This window comes from Rhinolophus ferrumequinum, chromosome 26 (genome assembly GCF_004115265.2).
Source record: "Rhinolophus ferrumequinum isolate MPI-CBG mRhiFer1 chromosome 26, mRhiFer1_v1.p, whole genome shotgun sequence".
Taxonomy (NCBI): Eukaryota; Metazoa; Chordata; class Mammalia; order Chiroptera; family Rhinolophidae; genus Rhinolophus; species Rhinolophus ferrumequinum.
In genome coordinates this window covers 9959607-9977357 of record NC_046309.1, presented here as the reverse complement: position 1 = coordinate 9977357, position 17751 = coordinate 9959607, and the positions used below count along the sequence as shown (strand labels likewise).

General features: G+C 34.8%; 1 protein-coding gene across 6 annotated transcripts in view; it reads left to right on the top strand.

Annotated features, from left to right (window-relative positions):
• The window catches only part of LUC7L2 (LUC7 like 2, pre-mRNA splicing factor), a 59723-nt gene that overhangs the window by 19750 nt on the left and 22222 nt on the right, over positions 1–17751 (top strand). For all 6 annotated transcript variants that reach the window (XM_033099242.1, XM_033099240.1, XM_033099241.1 and 3 more), the window contains 3 exons: positions 11004–11102; positions 13785–13895; positions 17218–17361. In XM_033099242.1, the coding sequence (XP_032955133.1) occupies positions 11007–11102; positions 13785–13895; positions 17218–17361 (351 nt within the window). In that variant the 5' untranslated portion in view covers positions 11004–11006. The remainder of the gene's footprint in view (positions 1–11003; positions 11103–13784; positions 13896–17217; positions 17362–17751) is intronic.

The window sequence follows — 17751 nt, the reverse complement described above, 5'->3', positions numbered from 1 at the left end:
ACATTGTTTTGTTCAGTGATATATCCCCGGCATCTAGAACAGTGTCCCTCTATTGTGTTGAATGAATAATTGATACACCCAAAAGTAGAATGCTAAATAAATCTGTTTCAAAAACTAACTTTGAGTTTCAAAAATTGATAATTGTTAGTGGGAAATGTGTTTTAACAGATAAGGAGTTGAAGAGTATTTCGGTGTTGAGTTGCTTATCAAAATAAGACAGCAGTGGGTTCACATGCAGATGTGAAAAATTAGTCTGTAGATGTTTTAAACTAATCTATTCCTCACAAATGGTTTGTTTTGGGTTACTTTGGTATTTTTTAACAAGTGTTTTTATCATTAGTTCAGGTTAGTGACGTGATTTTTTTCATTTTAAATTAGCCAATTTCTAGAGCTTCCCAATTTGCAAAATGCCAGTTAACACAAGTTTTACAAGATTTGGCTTTTGAAGTATATTATGTTCTTATATAAAGCAGATGTGCTGTTTGTATTTTATTCTTCTCAGTTACTGCAAAAATATATATTCCTTTAATAAGTATTTCTGGAGACTGCCTAAACCAAAAATATATTTGATGCTTAGGAAATCAGAGACATATTAAAAACTTCCCAGTGAGTAATTAAAACTTTACTGTAAAACTTGAAAAACCAAGTCCTGAATATAATTTGGAGCATTGTTGGCATTTGGCACATTAATACACTGAACTATTCAAGTTAGAGTACATATGCTTTTATGAAATTACCTTTTTCTGTCATTATGAATATTTTCAGTCATTCATTTTGTATACTTAAAGTGACTTAATATACTTCAGGCTTATAAAGGTGACTTTTTCTTTTCTTTTTTTTTTTTTTTTAAATAACCAACCCAGAGACCAGGTATTCTAGAATCTTGTTCTAGTTTAGGCTGTCTCTCATTGAGGTTCGTCAGCATATTTGTCCCTTACTTGGATTAGTGGTTAAATATAAATATACATGCATGTATATGATGAACTGTAGCCTGATGCCCAATCTCTATAAATCAACTACAAATTAATTTCACTTTAAATTTTTATTATGTAATACAATATTCTCTAATATATTTTATGATCAGAATCAGTCTGAGGGCAGAATCTTTTTTAATTCCTTTAATAGAAAATTTCAACTATAAATAAAAATAGAATTATATAATGAACTTCATGTACCCACACCAACTCAGTAAATATTTTACCCGTGGCTACCTTATTTCCTTTATAATCACGTATGTCCTCTCCATCCTTTTGTAGTTTTTTTGAAGTAAATCTTAAATCTTGAACCTATCTATTTTAGGATGACTCTTGAAATAATAGAAAGTAGCAAAGACCAGTTCTTCCAAGAAAACAGAATGAGGTCTGGAAGTCATTGTTGAAGCAGATTGTTTTTCATAGTCTGGTACTTGGTTGACATAGTTCAGTGTCACCTTTGTTTGTGTGTACAATGATTTCTCAATAAATGCTGGTTACCTAACAAGGAATCATCTTCTTGGTATTCCCTGAACTCTTCATCCATTTTTTAGAGATATGTACACTTTTGTAAGCTGCATTTTTTCTGTTTTCTTTTTTCTCTTATGTTTCTTTCTTTGTAAACTGCATTTTATTAATAACAAGTCTGAAGAAATAGTGTGTTCTCTGAGGCTCTTTGTTCAAAAAGGAAGGGTTGGGTTAATAAATGCATCGTTTAGACGATATAGACAATGAACACAGAAAAGAGCAAATACATGGTAATAAATGAAAACCTGAAACATATTTTTGTTTCACAGATGATTAACCACAAACACCAAGTAAAGTCATGGATTCACTAACTGGAAATATTTTTTTAAATGTGATGAGTTCTACCTTGATACACAGGTAGCAAGACCAAATGAGTTAGTAAAATCTTCTCCAGTTGGATGGTTCTTACTCATTAAGGGAACTTTTAAAAGCATTTGTTGTTTTACTTTGACCTATATAGAATTAAACATCTTGAATATATATCATCCCATAGACATTTTTAGGTCTATCAGATTAAAAAACATACGTGTAAGCACATATATTGACGTACTTGGATAATGAATTTGTAAATTTTCCAAATTTAGATAGATTTTTGTTTTTTCTCCTTTAATGTATTTAGTTTAATAGTGCTTGGAGTAATGAAATTCAAGTAATACTGGAACTCAGCACTGGAAGAAATAGAAAAGGGTGAGCAAGCGGTGTCAGTTTACTGAAGGCTGAATGGAGAAAGTAAAGAGAATTCACAGTAAAAGTTAACAAAAAATTGCCCTTTAAGAATTGATTTATTATTTCATCTTTCTGGGACTGGTGCTGATGGCTGTGATCAGCATTCATTCATTCACTTAACAAGTATTTCTCAAGGACCTACTATGTGACATGTGCTACACTGGGGATACAGAAAAGGACACGGGTTTCTGCTTTAGTGGCGGGAGCTTATATTCTAATGTGGGAGACACACAGCCAAGTATGGAAAGAAATAATGTGATTTCAGATAGTGATTTAAGTGCTATGAGAAAAAAGCATGGCTAGATAAATTAGATAGTCGGGGACAGTGGGCAAGCAGCTACTCCTGCAAGGTGGTTAGAAAAAACTTTTTTGATGAAATGACATTTGGAGAGATCTAAATGTTAAGAAAAGAACCGGTCTTTCCTGAATGGGAATAAACTTAACCATATGTTGCTTCCACACAAATATTTTAGTGGTTCCCTATTGTATATATGATCAAAAATCTAAAATCCTTGGCCCAGTCTACCTCTCCCTTGAATGAATAAATCAGTTTGGTCCTCTCCTTGAACCAGACTGATTTATTCATTATTGTCTCACTACTTTCCTTCCTCAGCACACTTCTCATTTTTGCCTGCTCCTTTTTCTCTGCTTGGAATACCCTTTCTCTACAGGTTTTGACTCTGCCTGGCTTACTATACATCATTGTCTGAGCCTATAGAGGTTAGCCTGTGAACCCCCATGTGGCACCTGCTCTTCATACTACTGAATAGGCACTTGTTTTATTTTGTTTATGTGTGTGTTCTCTCCCAAGTATATAGTATAATCTTTGTAAGGCACGGCCTTTTATTTTAATATTATCTAGATATCTTTATCTCGAGGGTTAGAAATGGATAGCAAAGTATTTCCTGCTAAATTCTTCGAAAAATATTAATAAAGGGTGGAAGAGCTTTATTTTTCTCTATCCACTCAGGGAAAAATGCAGTTGGGGTTGGAACATACGAGTGGGAATGGGCAGTTAAAAATGTGGGAAGTGTTAGAAGAGCAGGAACTACTTCCTGCTTACTGCTCAGTGTGCCCCATTCCTCTTCACCCAGCACTCCTGTGTGACTTGTTCATTTTGAGCACCAGGATTAGAATTAGGAAAGAAGAACGTCATTATTTTAAAACAATAGTGGCATAACTGAAACGCATATCCGATTTTGTTATTTGAAGACTTTCCCCATATTATCCTGGGCTTTCTCTTGCTCTTGAGCTGGGTGGTGAAGCAAGCATTGAACTTGGATGGAAGAGAGATTTTACAAAAAGGAAGAAAGTGAAGGTGCAAGAAGTGAGGATCAGAGTGTAGAGATGATTTGTGTTTTAGAAAATCACATTGCCATTGGATCTATGTATGGAAGGGTTCAAATGCTTGGCTGCATGTTTGTATTTTTTTGTGCTCTCTGTGCTGCTGTCCGGTTTTGTTTCCCTTTCTCTCCAGCTGGTATTATTCCTTTTAGTGTTTTTTCAATCTTGCCATTTGTTTTTATATTCCTTGGTGTCTTTCAACTTTCTTTTACTTGAGACTCTTTAAACACAGTGTAAGAAAATGTAATAAGACGAATTGGAAGAATTACTATTTTAAACAAACAAATAAATGGAAGAAGTAAACCAGGTTAGATGAAAAGAGAGCTATTGCTCTAATGAAGGTTTAAAAAAAATGTTAAAGAAAATTACCAAGGAATGGGGTTTGTTTTAAATCTTAAGTATGATGAAAGTTCTTATTTACATTATTAAGGCACATTTTATAGAAATTTATACTGTTCCCAAGTATTCTTCCTCACCTTCTTCTTCATTAAATTTTCCTATGGTGATGTATTATGATCTTGCAGGTGACGCGGTTTTTTAGAAATACTTTTCAGTATCTTCAGTATTAATAACTTGACCTAGGGAGGTCAGACTCCTATATAATTTGTTAATGAGGGTCTCCTAGAAAAATACTTGGGCTGTAGTTCCAAGGAGAAGTATGTTACATCAAATTCAACATGTTCAAAACAAACGTCACAGATTAACTCTCCCATTTGACTTAGTTCTCTTGGTGGCATCATTTGCTCATTCTTGAAATACTTGAAGCCTTGATATGACCCCTGACCTTTTTTCTCTGCACACTTCATTTCCATTCAGTGAAAACTTGTTGATTGAGAGTCACTGTGTTACTGAAAGCATATTGATTGAGCTGTGTTAAAGACTGGATTCCAATTTTTACTCTGCTCCCACTAACTTATGATCTTGTGACTTCTCTGAGCCTTGTTTTCCATATTTGTCAGAAGGTGATGATGGAATTGATTTCAGACATCCCTCCCGTCCTTAAAAGGCTTTTATTATTCTTTAGCACTGTTTTATGTCCATCGCTTCCTTTCTCTTCTAGTTCAACCCTTACGGCTTTATTTCTGGTTTGTAGCCTCTCCAGCCCTTGGTCTCTTTCTTCTTGTCAGTTCATCCAGTAGTGTGGTGTTAATGCTTCTAAAACATGGTTTTGTTATGTCATTTTTGTCCAAGTAGGCAAGCATTCTTCTTTGCCTACAGAATAAATTCTGCACGTGTTAACTCATATTTAAAGTCTTCCACAGTCTAGTCAGTCTATAATGTGATCCATACAGCAGTCCTGAAGTACTTGAGAAAAGAGGTGTTCATAGAGATTAAGTGAATTTCTCAGAGTTAAATGGATAAGAGACAAAGGTTTTTGTCCTTTTTAGCCTGACTTATTTCACTTAGCATAATACTCTCAGGATCCATCCATGTTGTCACAAATGGCAGAATTTCATCTTATCGGTGAGTAGTATTTCATTGTATCCATGTACCACGTCTTTATTCAGTCATCCATTGAAGGACATTTAGGTTGTTTCTGTGTCTTGGGTATTGTGAATAATGCTACAGTGAACGTAGGGGTGCATATATCTTTATGAAAAATTATTTTCAAAATTTTCAGCTCGATACCCAGAAGAGGGATTGATGGGGGATATGGTAATTCTATTCTTAATTTTTTGAGGCATCTCCATACTGTTTTCCATAGTGGCTGCACCAGTTTACATTCCCACCAGCAGTGTATCAGGGTTCCCTTTTCTCCATATCCTCTCCAACACTTGTTATTTCTTGTCTTAATTGATAATAGCCATTCTAACAGGTATGAGGTGGTATCTCATTGTGGTTTTTTGATTTGTGTTTCCCTTATAACTAGTTAAGCATCTTTTCATATATCTGTTGGCCATCTCTATGTCCTCTGTGGAAAATGGACTATTCAGGTTCTCTGTCCATTTTTTAATCTGATTGTTCATTTTTGTTGTTGAGTTGTATGAGTTCGTTGGATATCTTGGATATTACCCCTCTATCAGAAGTGTGCTTTGCAAATATCTTCTCCCATTCAGTTAGTTGCCTTTTTGTTGATGGTTTCTTTTGCTGTGCAGAAGCTTTTTAGTTTGATATAGTCCCATTTATTATTTTATTTTATTTTTAGTGAAGTAAGTCAGATGGAAAAGAAAAAGAACCATATGATTTCACTCATGTGGGATATGAAACAAAAACCAATCAACCAACCAACAAACAAAAAAACTCATAGATACAGACAACAGAATGGTGATTAACAGAGGGAAAGCGGGGTGAGGAGTGGATGAAGAGGCTAAAGGAAGTCAAATACAAGGTGATAGAAGGGGAGACTATAGACTTCGGGTGGTGAGCACACAATAGAGTATACAGATGTCTTATTACAAAGTTGTCCACCTGAAATTTATATGTTAATAACCAGTTACTCTAATGAATTTAAAAAAACAGAGGTAAAGGGAGGTTTTCTGAGTTGATCAGTGCCCAGTCTGTCTTATTTTGTTTATTAAGCAATTTAGTCTTCAAGGATAAAAGGATAAAACATGAGTGTTTCTCACTAATATCATCCCCCTTCCCAGACCTAAACCCTGTCAACCGTTTAATGCACGTCTTTCACTCTCCTTTGTGTGCATTTACAAGTGTGCGTGTCTGTGTCTGTGTGTGCGTGTGTTTTAACAAATATTGTTTGAATTTTTCTCGCTTGTCTTAGAGAGGTTTCTATATACCTGGTCTCCTTTTTTGAAAAAATGACTGCATAATATTTCATAATACAGCTGTTGCCTAAATTATTTATGCAGTGACTTTTAATATGTCAGTAGTTTTTGTTTCTGTTTTCCGTGTACAGTGTGGCAATGAAATCCTTGTGTATACATTTTTGTCCACATTTGCGACTGTTAGTTTAATGTTTTTTTCCATTGAGAATATAAATTCCTTGATAGCAGGTATTATATTCTCGTACTGTTTTATAATTCCCTTTAGGATTTAGCTTATAGAACTGAGCAAATGTCCTAACATCTAAGAAAGCAAGAATATTTGCAAATACTTGGAGCTGTTAATATACCCAGTTTCTATCACTGATATATTCATATTACTGCCATTAGTTTACACTTGGCAGTACACTCAGATGTGTAAGTTAACCCTTTAATTTGCTCTACTGAAATACCATTTTATTTGATTTTGATGTATAATTTCCACATACCTCTATTTCTGTTATTTAAATATTTTTCTCTAAAATTAAAGTGGCTTTATTGATTTTTTCTAACTATAAGAATAACATATACTCATTGCATTTAATTCAGCCAGTATATAAAAAAGTTCAAACCAACCAACCTCACAGCAATATCTGAATTTATAAAAATGGCATTTTATGTCTTTGCCATCTTTTCTCCACTTAGTCTCAAGAACGGCATTTCTCATGGCTATGTTACGTGTTATATGGCTATTCAATAATCCAATCCTGTTGCCAAGCTCTTAAAATGTTTCTAATTTTTTAGATCAAAAACACCATTGTTAAATTTTATTACCAATGTCTATTTATGTGTACTTATTTCATTGTTTCCTCAAGTTCTTAGAGGTACAATTCCTTAGTCAAACATCAAGTTTATTTAATAGTCATGGGTTGAGCAAAACCTGATCTTTTATGTAGGATGGAACAATAAAAGAAATAAACCATTTTCCTCATGAAGCTTAGAGTCCATTTGGGAGATAACGTTCACTTTTGGAATTTCAAACGAATAATTAAAAAGCACTTAACAGAATCAACTTTTTATGTTAAATAGTAAAACATAGTATAAAATGCTGTGAGGTTATAAGAGAAGTTACCAGGATCAAGTACAGTTACTTGGTCAAGACTTCATGGAGGAAATGGATTTAGGATGGAGAAGACAAAATGCAGAACTGAATTTATCCAGTTAAAGATAAGCATTTTTTTCATTTACAATCTGAGAATTTGATTATTAAGTAAAATACCAAGAATAAACAAACATGGAAAGAATTTAATAATGAAGTAAATTACTTGTTAAATTAAAAAATTCAAAACTCTTCCTGTGGCTTTCATCACAAAGTCATTTTAAGTTAAAATGAATAACCAAACATTTTCTTTTGTTCAGTTTGAAGCTCACTTACTTGAAAAGAGAACAGCAGCAGTAACTATCTGTGCACCTGGTGTTCAAAGCACTGTTGCACCCTCAGTGATGAAGTCAGGATTGATGTGGCTTTTGAGAACTGGTTCATAGTTAGCCATGGTGTGGTTCCATCATGTGTCCTCTCTGGAGACATGGCTTCTTTTTAATTAGATGACTAGGGTCACGGAGAGCATTAACGTAGGCATATGTACTTTGCCTTCACTCACATTTACGGTGGCCGCTGGGATTATTGGGTTTATTTTGGCTTGCATATTTGTTTTTTATTTATATATGCCTCACATGCATGGCACAGTGCCAGACTAGGTGCTTAGTCACGATGGTATGGACAGGGGAAAATAGATGGCTGGTATCTAGAATTCTGAGAATGTGCCTGACTACACGTGTTGTCCTGCCAGGTCCCTGAAGAAATAAGCACTGGGGCTATTCCAGGCCACAAAAAATAAATAAAAAACTATCACTTGGCCCTTCCTTCTAGGGCTTTGACCCCAAAATCTGTGGTGAGCGAGATTTGACTGGAAAGCGAGCTGTAGGCGCTCATGGTCCAGGATAGTGAGTGAAAAGCCCAAGTAGTCTCCCTCCTGGAGGAGAGGAGCAGAGCACATAGTGAAAAGAGAGGAATCGCTCGAAACATTTAAAGGAAGGAGTCCAAGCAAAGGAGATCATCCAAGGAGAGGCTGTAGAAGACCTTCCAGAGCTCAGGCCAGTTTTTGTCCCGGGTGCATCTTCACCACCTTGCTTGTTAAGCTCTGGGCCCCTTGTGCCAAATGTTCTTCTCTGCCCTCTTTTCCCAGTTTAGTTCATTCAACAAATATTTACTAAGGCAGATACATAACGGGTAAAAAAAAAAAAAAATCCTCGTCCTTGTGGAGCTCACATTCTAGTGAGTAATAAATCTTTCCCCTCCTATAAATTCCCCCCTCTCCCAAGGCATACATTCGCTTCAACTCTCCTCCCCTCACCAACACTCCACCCCTATTACAGTGCTGGTAATATCATTGTGGCCTTTTTGGAGTTCATTTTGTTCTTGACCCACATAGTTGCTTTTCTTCTTTTGGTTGGTTGTGTGATGTTGGTTGTGATGTAGAGTAGGGGGAAAGCCTAGAATTCCTGCCAAAGGGTAGTATAGGTGGGCAACAGAGATATTTAGGTTAAACACAGTGAGGCAAAGTTTATATGTGACTTCAGTTTTTGTTGAGAACAGATTGGAAATACAGTTAGAGAATAAAGATAAGGGAGATAACTGTAGGAAAGGCAGTAGACAGCTGCTTTGAATGTCTGCTGTGTGCTGAGCTTGTTCAGATTGTATGGAGGATGGTTATCTAAAAATATTAAATGATAAGTTAGTACTGAAATAATTGGAATTAGCATGATAAAATAAGTGGAAGGGGTATTAGGCTAGAAATCTAAACCACATTTCTTATCCAAACCAAATAAGTCAGTCTGAGCTTCAGTTCTGTAGAAGGGAAGTAGAACTAGATCAGTGAGTACATGGTTCTCAACACTGTACATTAAAAACCCCTAAGAGATTTTTACAATACAATTTTTGGAAGGTAGGGCTTGGGCCCCTTTTCAAAATTCTCCATCAGTATTATTTAAAAACTGCCCAGGTCCAGGTTGAGAGCCACTTAAGTGGATGAAAGACATTTCAAACTGTGACATCTTAACATTTTATGAAAGCAGTTTGGCCTCCCCTGAGCAACTATAGCTGCGGAAATACATACAAATGCAAAGGGAATTGTTGGAGTGATTAATATTACGATGCTATTAATTAAGAAATGCTATTAATCAAATGGCTGGTATAGCAAAGAGGGTAACAACATTCTTTTGCCATTAACTTCTTTTATTCCTGTCTTATTTTCCTGCATGTTCTGTTTTAAAGAATATTACCTTTTTTTTCTGCAGCCTTAATAAATGTTGCTTAATAAGCAGCTTTGAATTTCCACATGTCTATATAAGGTTTCAGTTGCTGTTTCTCATCACTGGAAAAGTCCTTAGTTTATTAACCCGTAGACTAATGAATGAGAGGAAGCAATGGGGCCTGGGAAAGCTTGGCATTCTCAGCAACACAATGAGACTTCAAAGCCATTAGTGTGATATGAGGGCTTTTATACTCGAGGTGAACATTCCTTATTATTTCCCAAAGGATATCTTCGACGGCATTGTCTACTTACTTGCCCATTTGTTCCTTTATTTAATCAAGAACTGAAATAATGCAGTTCGAGAGACCTTTTTTTAGATAGTCATAACATCTCAGAGTTGGAAGAATAAAAGCTACCTGGTGGTTGAATTCTTTCCTCAATATCCTAGAAAAATGGTTGTCTAAACTATATTTGAATCTCTCCGTTACCTGGTAACTCAGTAACTCCTGAGGAAACTTACTCCATTTTTGGAAAGCTCTGATCATTAGAAAGTATTTTCTCACATGGAAAGAGTTAAAATCTGACTCTGCAGTCCCTTGGGGCCATAATAAAATCTATTTCTATTTCATACTGAAAGTTCTTCAGTGGATAGATGACTAGGTTTACATGTTGATTTTTCCTCCATCTAATTACTTCTTCTCGGGCTTTTTTGTATAGCTTGATTTTGAGACCATTTGTCTAGTTTATTTGTATCCCTTTTGAAATATGTTAGCACACAGAATGTGTCTTTCGGAGAAGAGGTTTGATTTTAAAACCAGCCTTCAGTAAGATTTCTCACTTTGTTCATACTATATCCTGTAAGTTACTTTTATATCACATAAATTTACCTCAGTCATGCCACCTTGTACCCCTTAACTCTTGACTAGTAAGTTTTCCAATTTTTCTATAATTTTCTGCTCATACCTAGTTACTTATAAACTTGTCTTCTTAGATATAACTATAGGACTTCATATTTCTTTTTTACATTTTATCTGGGATATCAGTCTTTTTGAATCGTAATCCAGTGAATTCACTGTCCTTTTTAGCATGGGATATTGTCCAGAATAGGTGATCATATCCTTTGTTATACACATAAGCAGGTTGTGGCTAAGAGCTTTTTTCAGATTCTGACAGGCTTTTTTCCCTGTCTATTTGTTCTTAAGTACAAAAGTGATCACTGTTCCCATCTGTTGGTAGACAGAATTGATATGGTTTTTTTCTGGCACCAAGTTTTATACTTGTCTATGAAATTTTGTAATTTGGAAGTCCATAAATAAAGAAGCATCTGTATGACTTAATATGTATTTTGAAGATTACTGTGATTGTTAATGAGTTTTTGAAAAATGTTTCTATTTCAGTAACGTGTCTTTTTTTCCTTTTAGAGGATGGATCTTGGAGAATGTCTGAAAGTCCATGACCTGGCTTTAAGAGCAGATTATGAAATTGCATCCAAAGAACAAGATTTTTTCTTTGAACTTGATGTATGTGATTTTGCTTTAATGGGTTAGGTTATCTTTTGCAATAAAACATTTTGAATATGTATTAATTTCTCTTAATAGGAAAAGGCTCTTAGCCTTTGGTTATATGAGGTAGTACTAAAGTAAGATCATATACTTTCCTAACTAACAATATTTTTTAACAATGTAAGATGAAGGGCAGCCGGTTAGCTCAGTTGGTTAGAGCACGGTGCTCTTAACAACAAGGTTGCCGGTTCGATCCCCACATGGACCAGTGAGTTGCACCCTGCACAAGTAGATTGAAACAACTAGGTGACTTGGAGCTGATGGGTCCTGGAAAAACACAAATAAATAAAAGTTTAAAAAAAAAAAAGTGAAACTGGGTATTTTAAGAAAACATGCGAAAGTCATGCAATTCATGTATTCTTTTGAAAATTGAGCATATTCTTCCCAATAAAGTCGTCATGATTAAAGAAATATCAATTTAAGTAAAATATAAACAACTAATTTCTAGTTTATATAAGGTCCTCTAATAATCTACTGAATTTTTACATTCATACTCATTTTTATATCTGTAAATACACAGGTGGAGAGAGGGAGGATGTTAAGGACACAGTTTTTTATGTAAAACTAACAGAAGAACTATTAGAGGAAATAAAAGATACCATTTAGGTATCTGAAGGGCTCCAAATCTGACTATATTGTTTTTATACAAACATGGGAATTGTTTATGTAAAAATAGGGAAACTTTTTTTCATACTTCAATAAAACATACCAGTCAGCATTACATAAAACTGATGAGCATAAATCTTACAACACTTTTTATCAGTGAGGTGATAGGTGTTTTATTTGGTTTGGGAGATAACAGCAGTAAGTAGGCCCTCCATCTGCTTTTCTGAACTTCTAATTTCTGCTAATGGAAATGAAAACCATCTATATACACAGAATTTAATACGTGGCTGAAACAATTGGGGGAAGCATCTTAAAGTAATTGGGTTATCATTTAATATACAATGTGCATAAAATACAGCAGAAATTCACCATCTGGATGTAAGGGTATGGGTAGGATATTTAGGTTATTTTTTAGTCTTTTTCTATTATAGTATGGTAAAGTACTATTTTTACATATCAAGTGTCTAGAATAAATGTCTAGATATAGAATAACTGAGTCAAAGAGTAATTTTGCCAGATTGCTGTCCATCAGAATTAACAAGTTAGTATAAATAAGCTTAAGGAACCTGAGAGAAATACAACAACTTTGCTGTTTGTTAATAAATTTAGCATAACATTTCATTGTAAGTAAAATAAAAAGACTTGGAGTTTCAAAAAACAGAATTACCAATTTATCGTCCCACCAGTAATATGAGATTGTTTCCCATATGGCCACATAGTGTGTTGTCAAGATTACTTGGCAACTTTGATAGATGAAATGTGGAATATAAAGTGTAGTTTTAATTTGCATTTCTCTTATGAGTGAGTCTGAACATATTTCATATGTTTTAATATCTGTTTATAGTTCCTTTTCAGTGAATTATCTGTACAGTTACTGGTTTGGGCTATTGGCTAACTTTGGGTGTTAGCATTTTTCTAGCTGATTTGTAGTAACTTTACATATTACAAAAATTCATACGTAATTATCAGAGTCCTTTGTCTCTGATAATACATTGGATTTTTTCCCCCGTTTTTCTTATGGTGGTAATGGGCCTTGCAGAATATTTTTGTCTAATTTATTAATCTTTTAAAGATATGGGATTAATTTGAAAGGCCATCCCTCATTTGAGGTTATGATTTCTCTCACATGATTTCTTCTGGTATTTTTATGGCTTCATTTTATACACTTAAACCTTGGATCCAACTTAAATTTATTCTTGTCTAAGGAATTGAGGTAGATACAGCTTTCTTTTTACAGATAACTACTTAGTTGACACAATACTATTTATTGGTTAGTCCATCTTGTCTCTCCCAATGCTTTGAGATGCCACTTTTATCTTCACATAAGGAAATGTTAATATGGTAGATTTTTGGTTTAATTTAAAGATGAATTTTAAATTAAAAGAGTTAATAGCTATTTGTCATCACAAATAAAAGCTTTAAGTGACCTCTACTGCTTTTCACTTTCAAGAAATTCTTGGGTTGACCAACCATTTTTAGAATTCTATATATGCTGAGTAAATTTATATTTTCAATTAAAACATTTCCCAAATTATCTGTATATCTGTACAGTAACATATGGAAGTCCAAATTGCTTAACTTGGGAATAAATTTTAAAAGTTTACTTTTAAATGAACTATTAAAAATAACACTGTGAAGAACATCTTTGAATATTAATATCTCCATACATCTCTGATTACTTTTCTTAGAACAAATTTCTGGAAGTAAAATTACTAAGTTGGGGGACATTTTTAAGGCATTTGATACCAATTACCACATTGCCTTTTTATAAAGGCTGCCACTGGTTTAGGCTTCTTCCTTCAGCAGAATATGAGAATGGCAGTTTGTTTACAGCCTTACCTTTCCTGGGAATTACTGATGTTTACTCTTTGCCAATTTGATAGATGAATAGTATTTCCGATTCATTTTTTAATCTGCTTTTTATTTTACCTTCATAGTAGCATTTTTTAAAAAAAGTATAATTTTTTGAGAAAAGATATTTCTGAATAAAGTTGATTTTTCTATCAATAATTGTCTTTTAATTAAACTTTGTAGGCTATGGATCATCTGCAGTCATTCATTGCAGATTGTGATCGAAGAACAGAAGTGGCTAAGAAAAGATTAGCAGAAACTCAAGAAGAGATTAGTGCTGAAGTGGCAGCAAAGGTAAGTATTTCAATCATTTCAATAGTACAAAATACAATTTCAGTGTACTATTATTAATTTATTATTTTGAAAAATTATATTCACAGAGATTGTAAAGACATTTACAGGGAATTCTATGTACTCTGCTCTAGCCTCTCCTTACGTTAACATCTCACACAACTATGTAGTACAGTAACAAAGCAAAGAATATTGGTCCAGTCCTTACATTTTATTCAGATATCACCAGTTAATCATGCGCTCATTTGTGTGTGTGTGTAATGTAATGTTATCACATGTGTAACGGGTAACTACCACCATAATTAAATTAACTGGAGCATCACAAGACTCCCTTATGTAGCCCTTTTATAGCCAAAGCCACCCACCCCCTTTTCTCTAGCTGCTGGCAATCACTGATCTTCATCTTTATTTCATTTAATATTACATAAATGGAATCAGAGAGTGTATATCCTTTTGAGATGGCTTTTTTCACTCATCACAACTTCCTTCAGATTCATACAAGTTGTATGTATCAGTATCAGTTCGTTCCTTTATATTTCTGGGTAGCATTCCATGGCATGGATATATCACAGTTTAATCATTCACACAATTAAGGAGACATTTAGGTGGTTTTCAGCTTTTTGGTTAATATCATTAAAGCTTCAGTAAACATTTGTGTACAGATTTTTGTGTGGACTTAAGTTTTCATTTCTTTAGGATAAGTGCCCAAGAGTATAATTGCTGGGTCATGTGATAAGGCCATTTCCAGTTTTGAAAGCAAGTGCCAGACTTTTTTCTAGAGTGGTTGTCCCATTTTACATTCTTACCAGCAGTGTATTAGTGATCCACTTTCTCCACATCCATGGCAGCATTTGATGGTGTCACTGTCTCATTTTATCCCTTCTGAAAGGTGTTTAGTGATATCTCATTGTGGTTTTAATTTGCATTTCCCTAATGACTAATGACTTTGAACATTTTTTTCACATGCTTATTTGCCATCTGTATATCCTCTTCAGTGAAATGTCTGTGTGTGTCTTATGCCTACTTTCCAAATGGATTGCTCAGTTTTTTTAAATGTTCAATTTTGAGTGTTTTTCAGATGTTCTACTTTACTACTTTTTAAAAATGTTTCATTCTGAATTTATATGCAAAAAGTAGAAGGGAAAACTATAGTGAATCAGTGGATTCAAAGCTGTCAGCTTTCAGTTATTGTTTATTTTAAAAGCAAATTCATTTCACCTCTAAAACATAACCACAAAATCATATCCATAAAGTTAGTAATTTTTTAAATATTATCTAATATCCACAGTGTGTTTATTTTTCCTATATAGAGTTGGTTGGTTCAAATGATCCAGGAAGTGCCTGTATATTGCATTTTGTCGATTGATGATTTACTACTTTATAATATTCTATACCATTCAGTGTGGTCTGGTACATTTTATGAAAATGTAGAATGGAGACAGAATTACACAGAGAGATTTCAGATGACATTAAACATAATGCTTAGATATGTACTCATATGTACAAAGGTAAATGGATTCCCTTATTTGAGGAAAGCTTACTTTTAACCAACTTTTTCTAAAATGTTCTCTGAAGATGGGTACTATAAAGATGGGCATCGTAAGTACAAGCGATCTAATACCTCATGGTTGAAAGAGATGCACAGGTACTGGCTGGACCTCACGCTGTATTGGTTATCCATCACTACAAAAATACTGTTTAAAAAAGTACCTCAAAACTCAGTGATTTAAAACTGTATTTATTTAGCCCATGAGTCTGCAGTCGATGATTTAGGCTGAACTTGACTAGCCAGTTATTATTGTCTTAGCTAGGCTCACTCCCATGTCTTCCAGTTAGCTGGATGCTACTGAACTGTGTTCTCATGATGGGAGTAGAGGTGCAAAAGCATGAAGCCTAGTCATATGAGCGTTTTTCAAGCCGTGTATCATGTTTGCTACTGTCCTGTTACATGTCCAAGTTATATGTTGTATGTCCAAGTTGAGATTCAGAGTATACTTGGTTACATAGCAAAAGGCATGGGTGCAGGGAAGGGTGAAGAGTTGCAGGGCATTAATGCAATCATTCCATGACAGATGTTTAAAGAAAAATCCCACTTTGTTAAAGAGGTAAGGTAATGATAATAGAGTTGGGGATTTCTTTGAGGGGCAAATATCTTAGATTGAAAGAAATTTGAGATGTAAAAATTGTTGGTACACTAGTTTGTTGGGACTGGATGTCTGTATCAAATTAGAACCTTCTTTCTGATATAATTGGCCACACAGGGTGAATACTTATTTTGTGGCCAAAATAAAAACTATGTATATGTATCATGTACCATTAAAAGAATAGGGATGAAGTAGATTTCCAGGATGACGGTGGTGCTGCTGCTGAGGAGGAGGAGGCATCTCAAATCCCAAGTCAAGAATTAATCCTACTGGGAAGACATGAGCTAAGGGAGAAGGGGCGCCGTGCTGGTATACTACAAATCAGTCATGTACTGCGCAGTATGTGCACAAGGCACGTGTTCTCAGTTCTCACAGCTGTGTGAGATAGGTCCTAATCCCTACTTCGCAGATGAGGAAGTAAATTCAGGTTAAGTAACAGGGCCAAAACTGTACACCTGGTAGCTGGTTTGGCCATAAGCCAGATCTGTTGGACTCTAAAGCCGTATCTTTGCTTGAAAGAGTATTCACCTATTCATTTTTTAAACTCACATTTGACTTGATGCTATTTGTTGGACATTAGAACATACAGATTGCTATATATATAAAATATACATATATATATATTATCATAAAATATACAAGATGGCGCAAAAGGGGGGTGGGTCTCTGCTTAATGTAAGTGGTGGTGAGATGGGATTGATTTTCAAAAACGTCACAGAATAGACTCTTGAGTTGGATCTTGACAGGCAAGGGAGCTAAGGGATGACATCCCAGGAAGAGGCAACAGTATGTGCAAAGTCAGAGGCAGAAAACAGGATAAATTTGGGAAACAAGAGAAATACGGATTTTGTTGTGAATTAGGACACCACCAAGAGATGGTTTGAGAAGGTACAGAGGGGGCTGGACTGTGGGAGCAAAGGTATCTTATACTTGGAGTGCACTGCCAAAGCGAGGTTGGAAAGTAATAATTATATCAAGATCAGTTGTGTGTATCCTTGACTTTACTGAAGTGAAGACAGGCAGGCTCAAAACATCCTGATATCCCACAAATTCATTTATGATGTGCTTAGAAAGCATTGTTTATTCTCATATTGCCTGAGTTCACTTACGTCTTCTCTGAACACTGTGGACTTTGATTCTTACTCTGCTTTTTATTCACGATCTTTTCTGTTTTTTTCTAGGCAGAACGTGTTCATGAGTTAAATGAAGAAATTGGTAAATTGTTGGCCAAGGTGGAACAACTAGGAGCTGAAGGGAATGTGGAAGAATCCCAGAAAGTAATGGATGAAGTAGAGAAAGCACGGGCAAAGAAAAGAGAAGCAGAGGTAACTAAATTCTTATTGGTGGTGTATAGAGCCTTAGTATCTGTACTTCTTAAAGCACATATATTTGACTTGAAATTATTGCAGTTACTACTATTAAAGGAAATTCAAACCAGTGTAAAAATATTTAATTAGTCCATGTTATACTAATGGGTGTGTGTCAGAATGAATGGTTTTTAGAATTTAGAGCCATTGATAATGTTGAAATTTATAACTGGTAAATAAAATTAACTACACCAGCTAGTCATACTTAACAGTCTCTACACAACCCAACAGGCACACACATACACTCTGCATGTACCTGGTTACAGTGACACCATATCCCCCAGTCTACTCCATGCAGCGTCAGCATTCTCGCTTCTCTTTCCCCCTCAGTACAGTCTGCTAGTACCT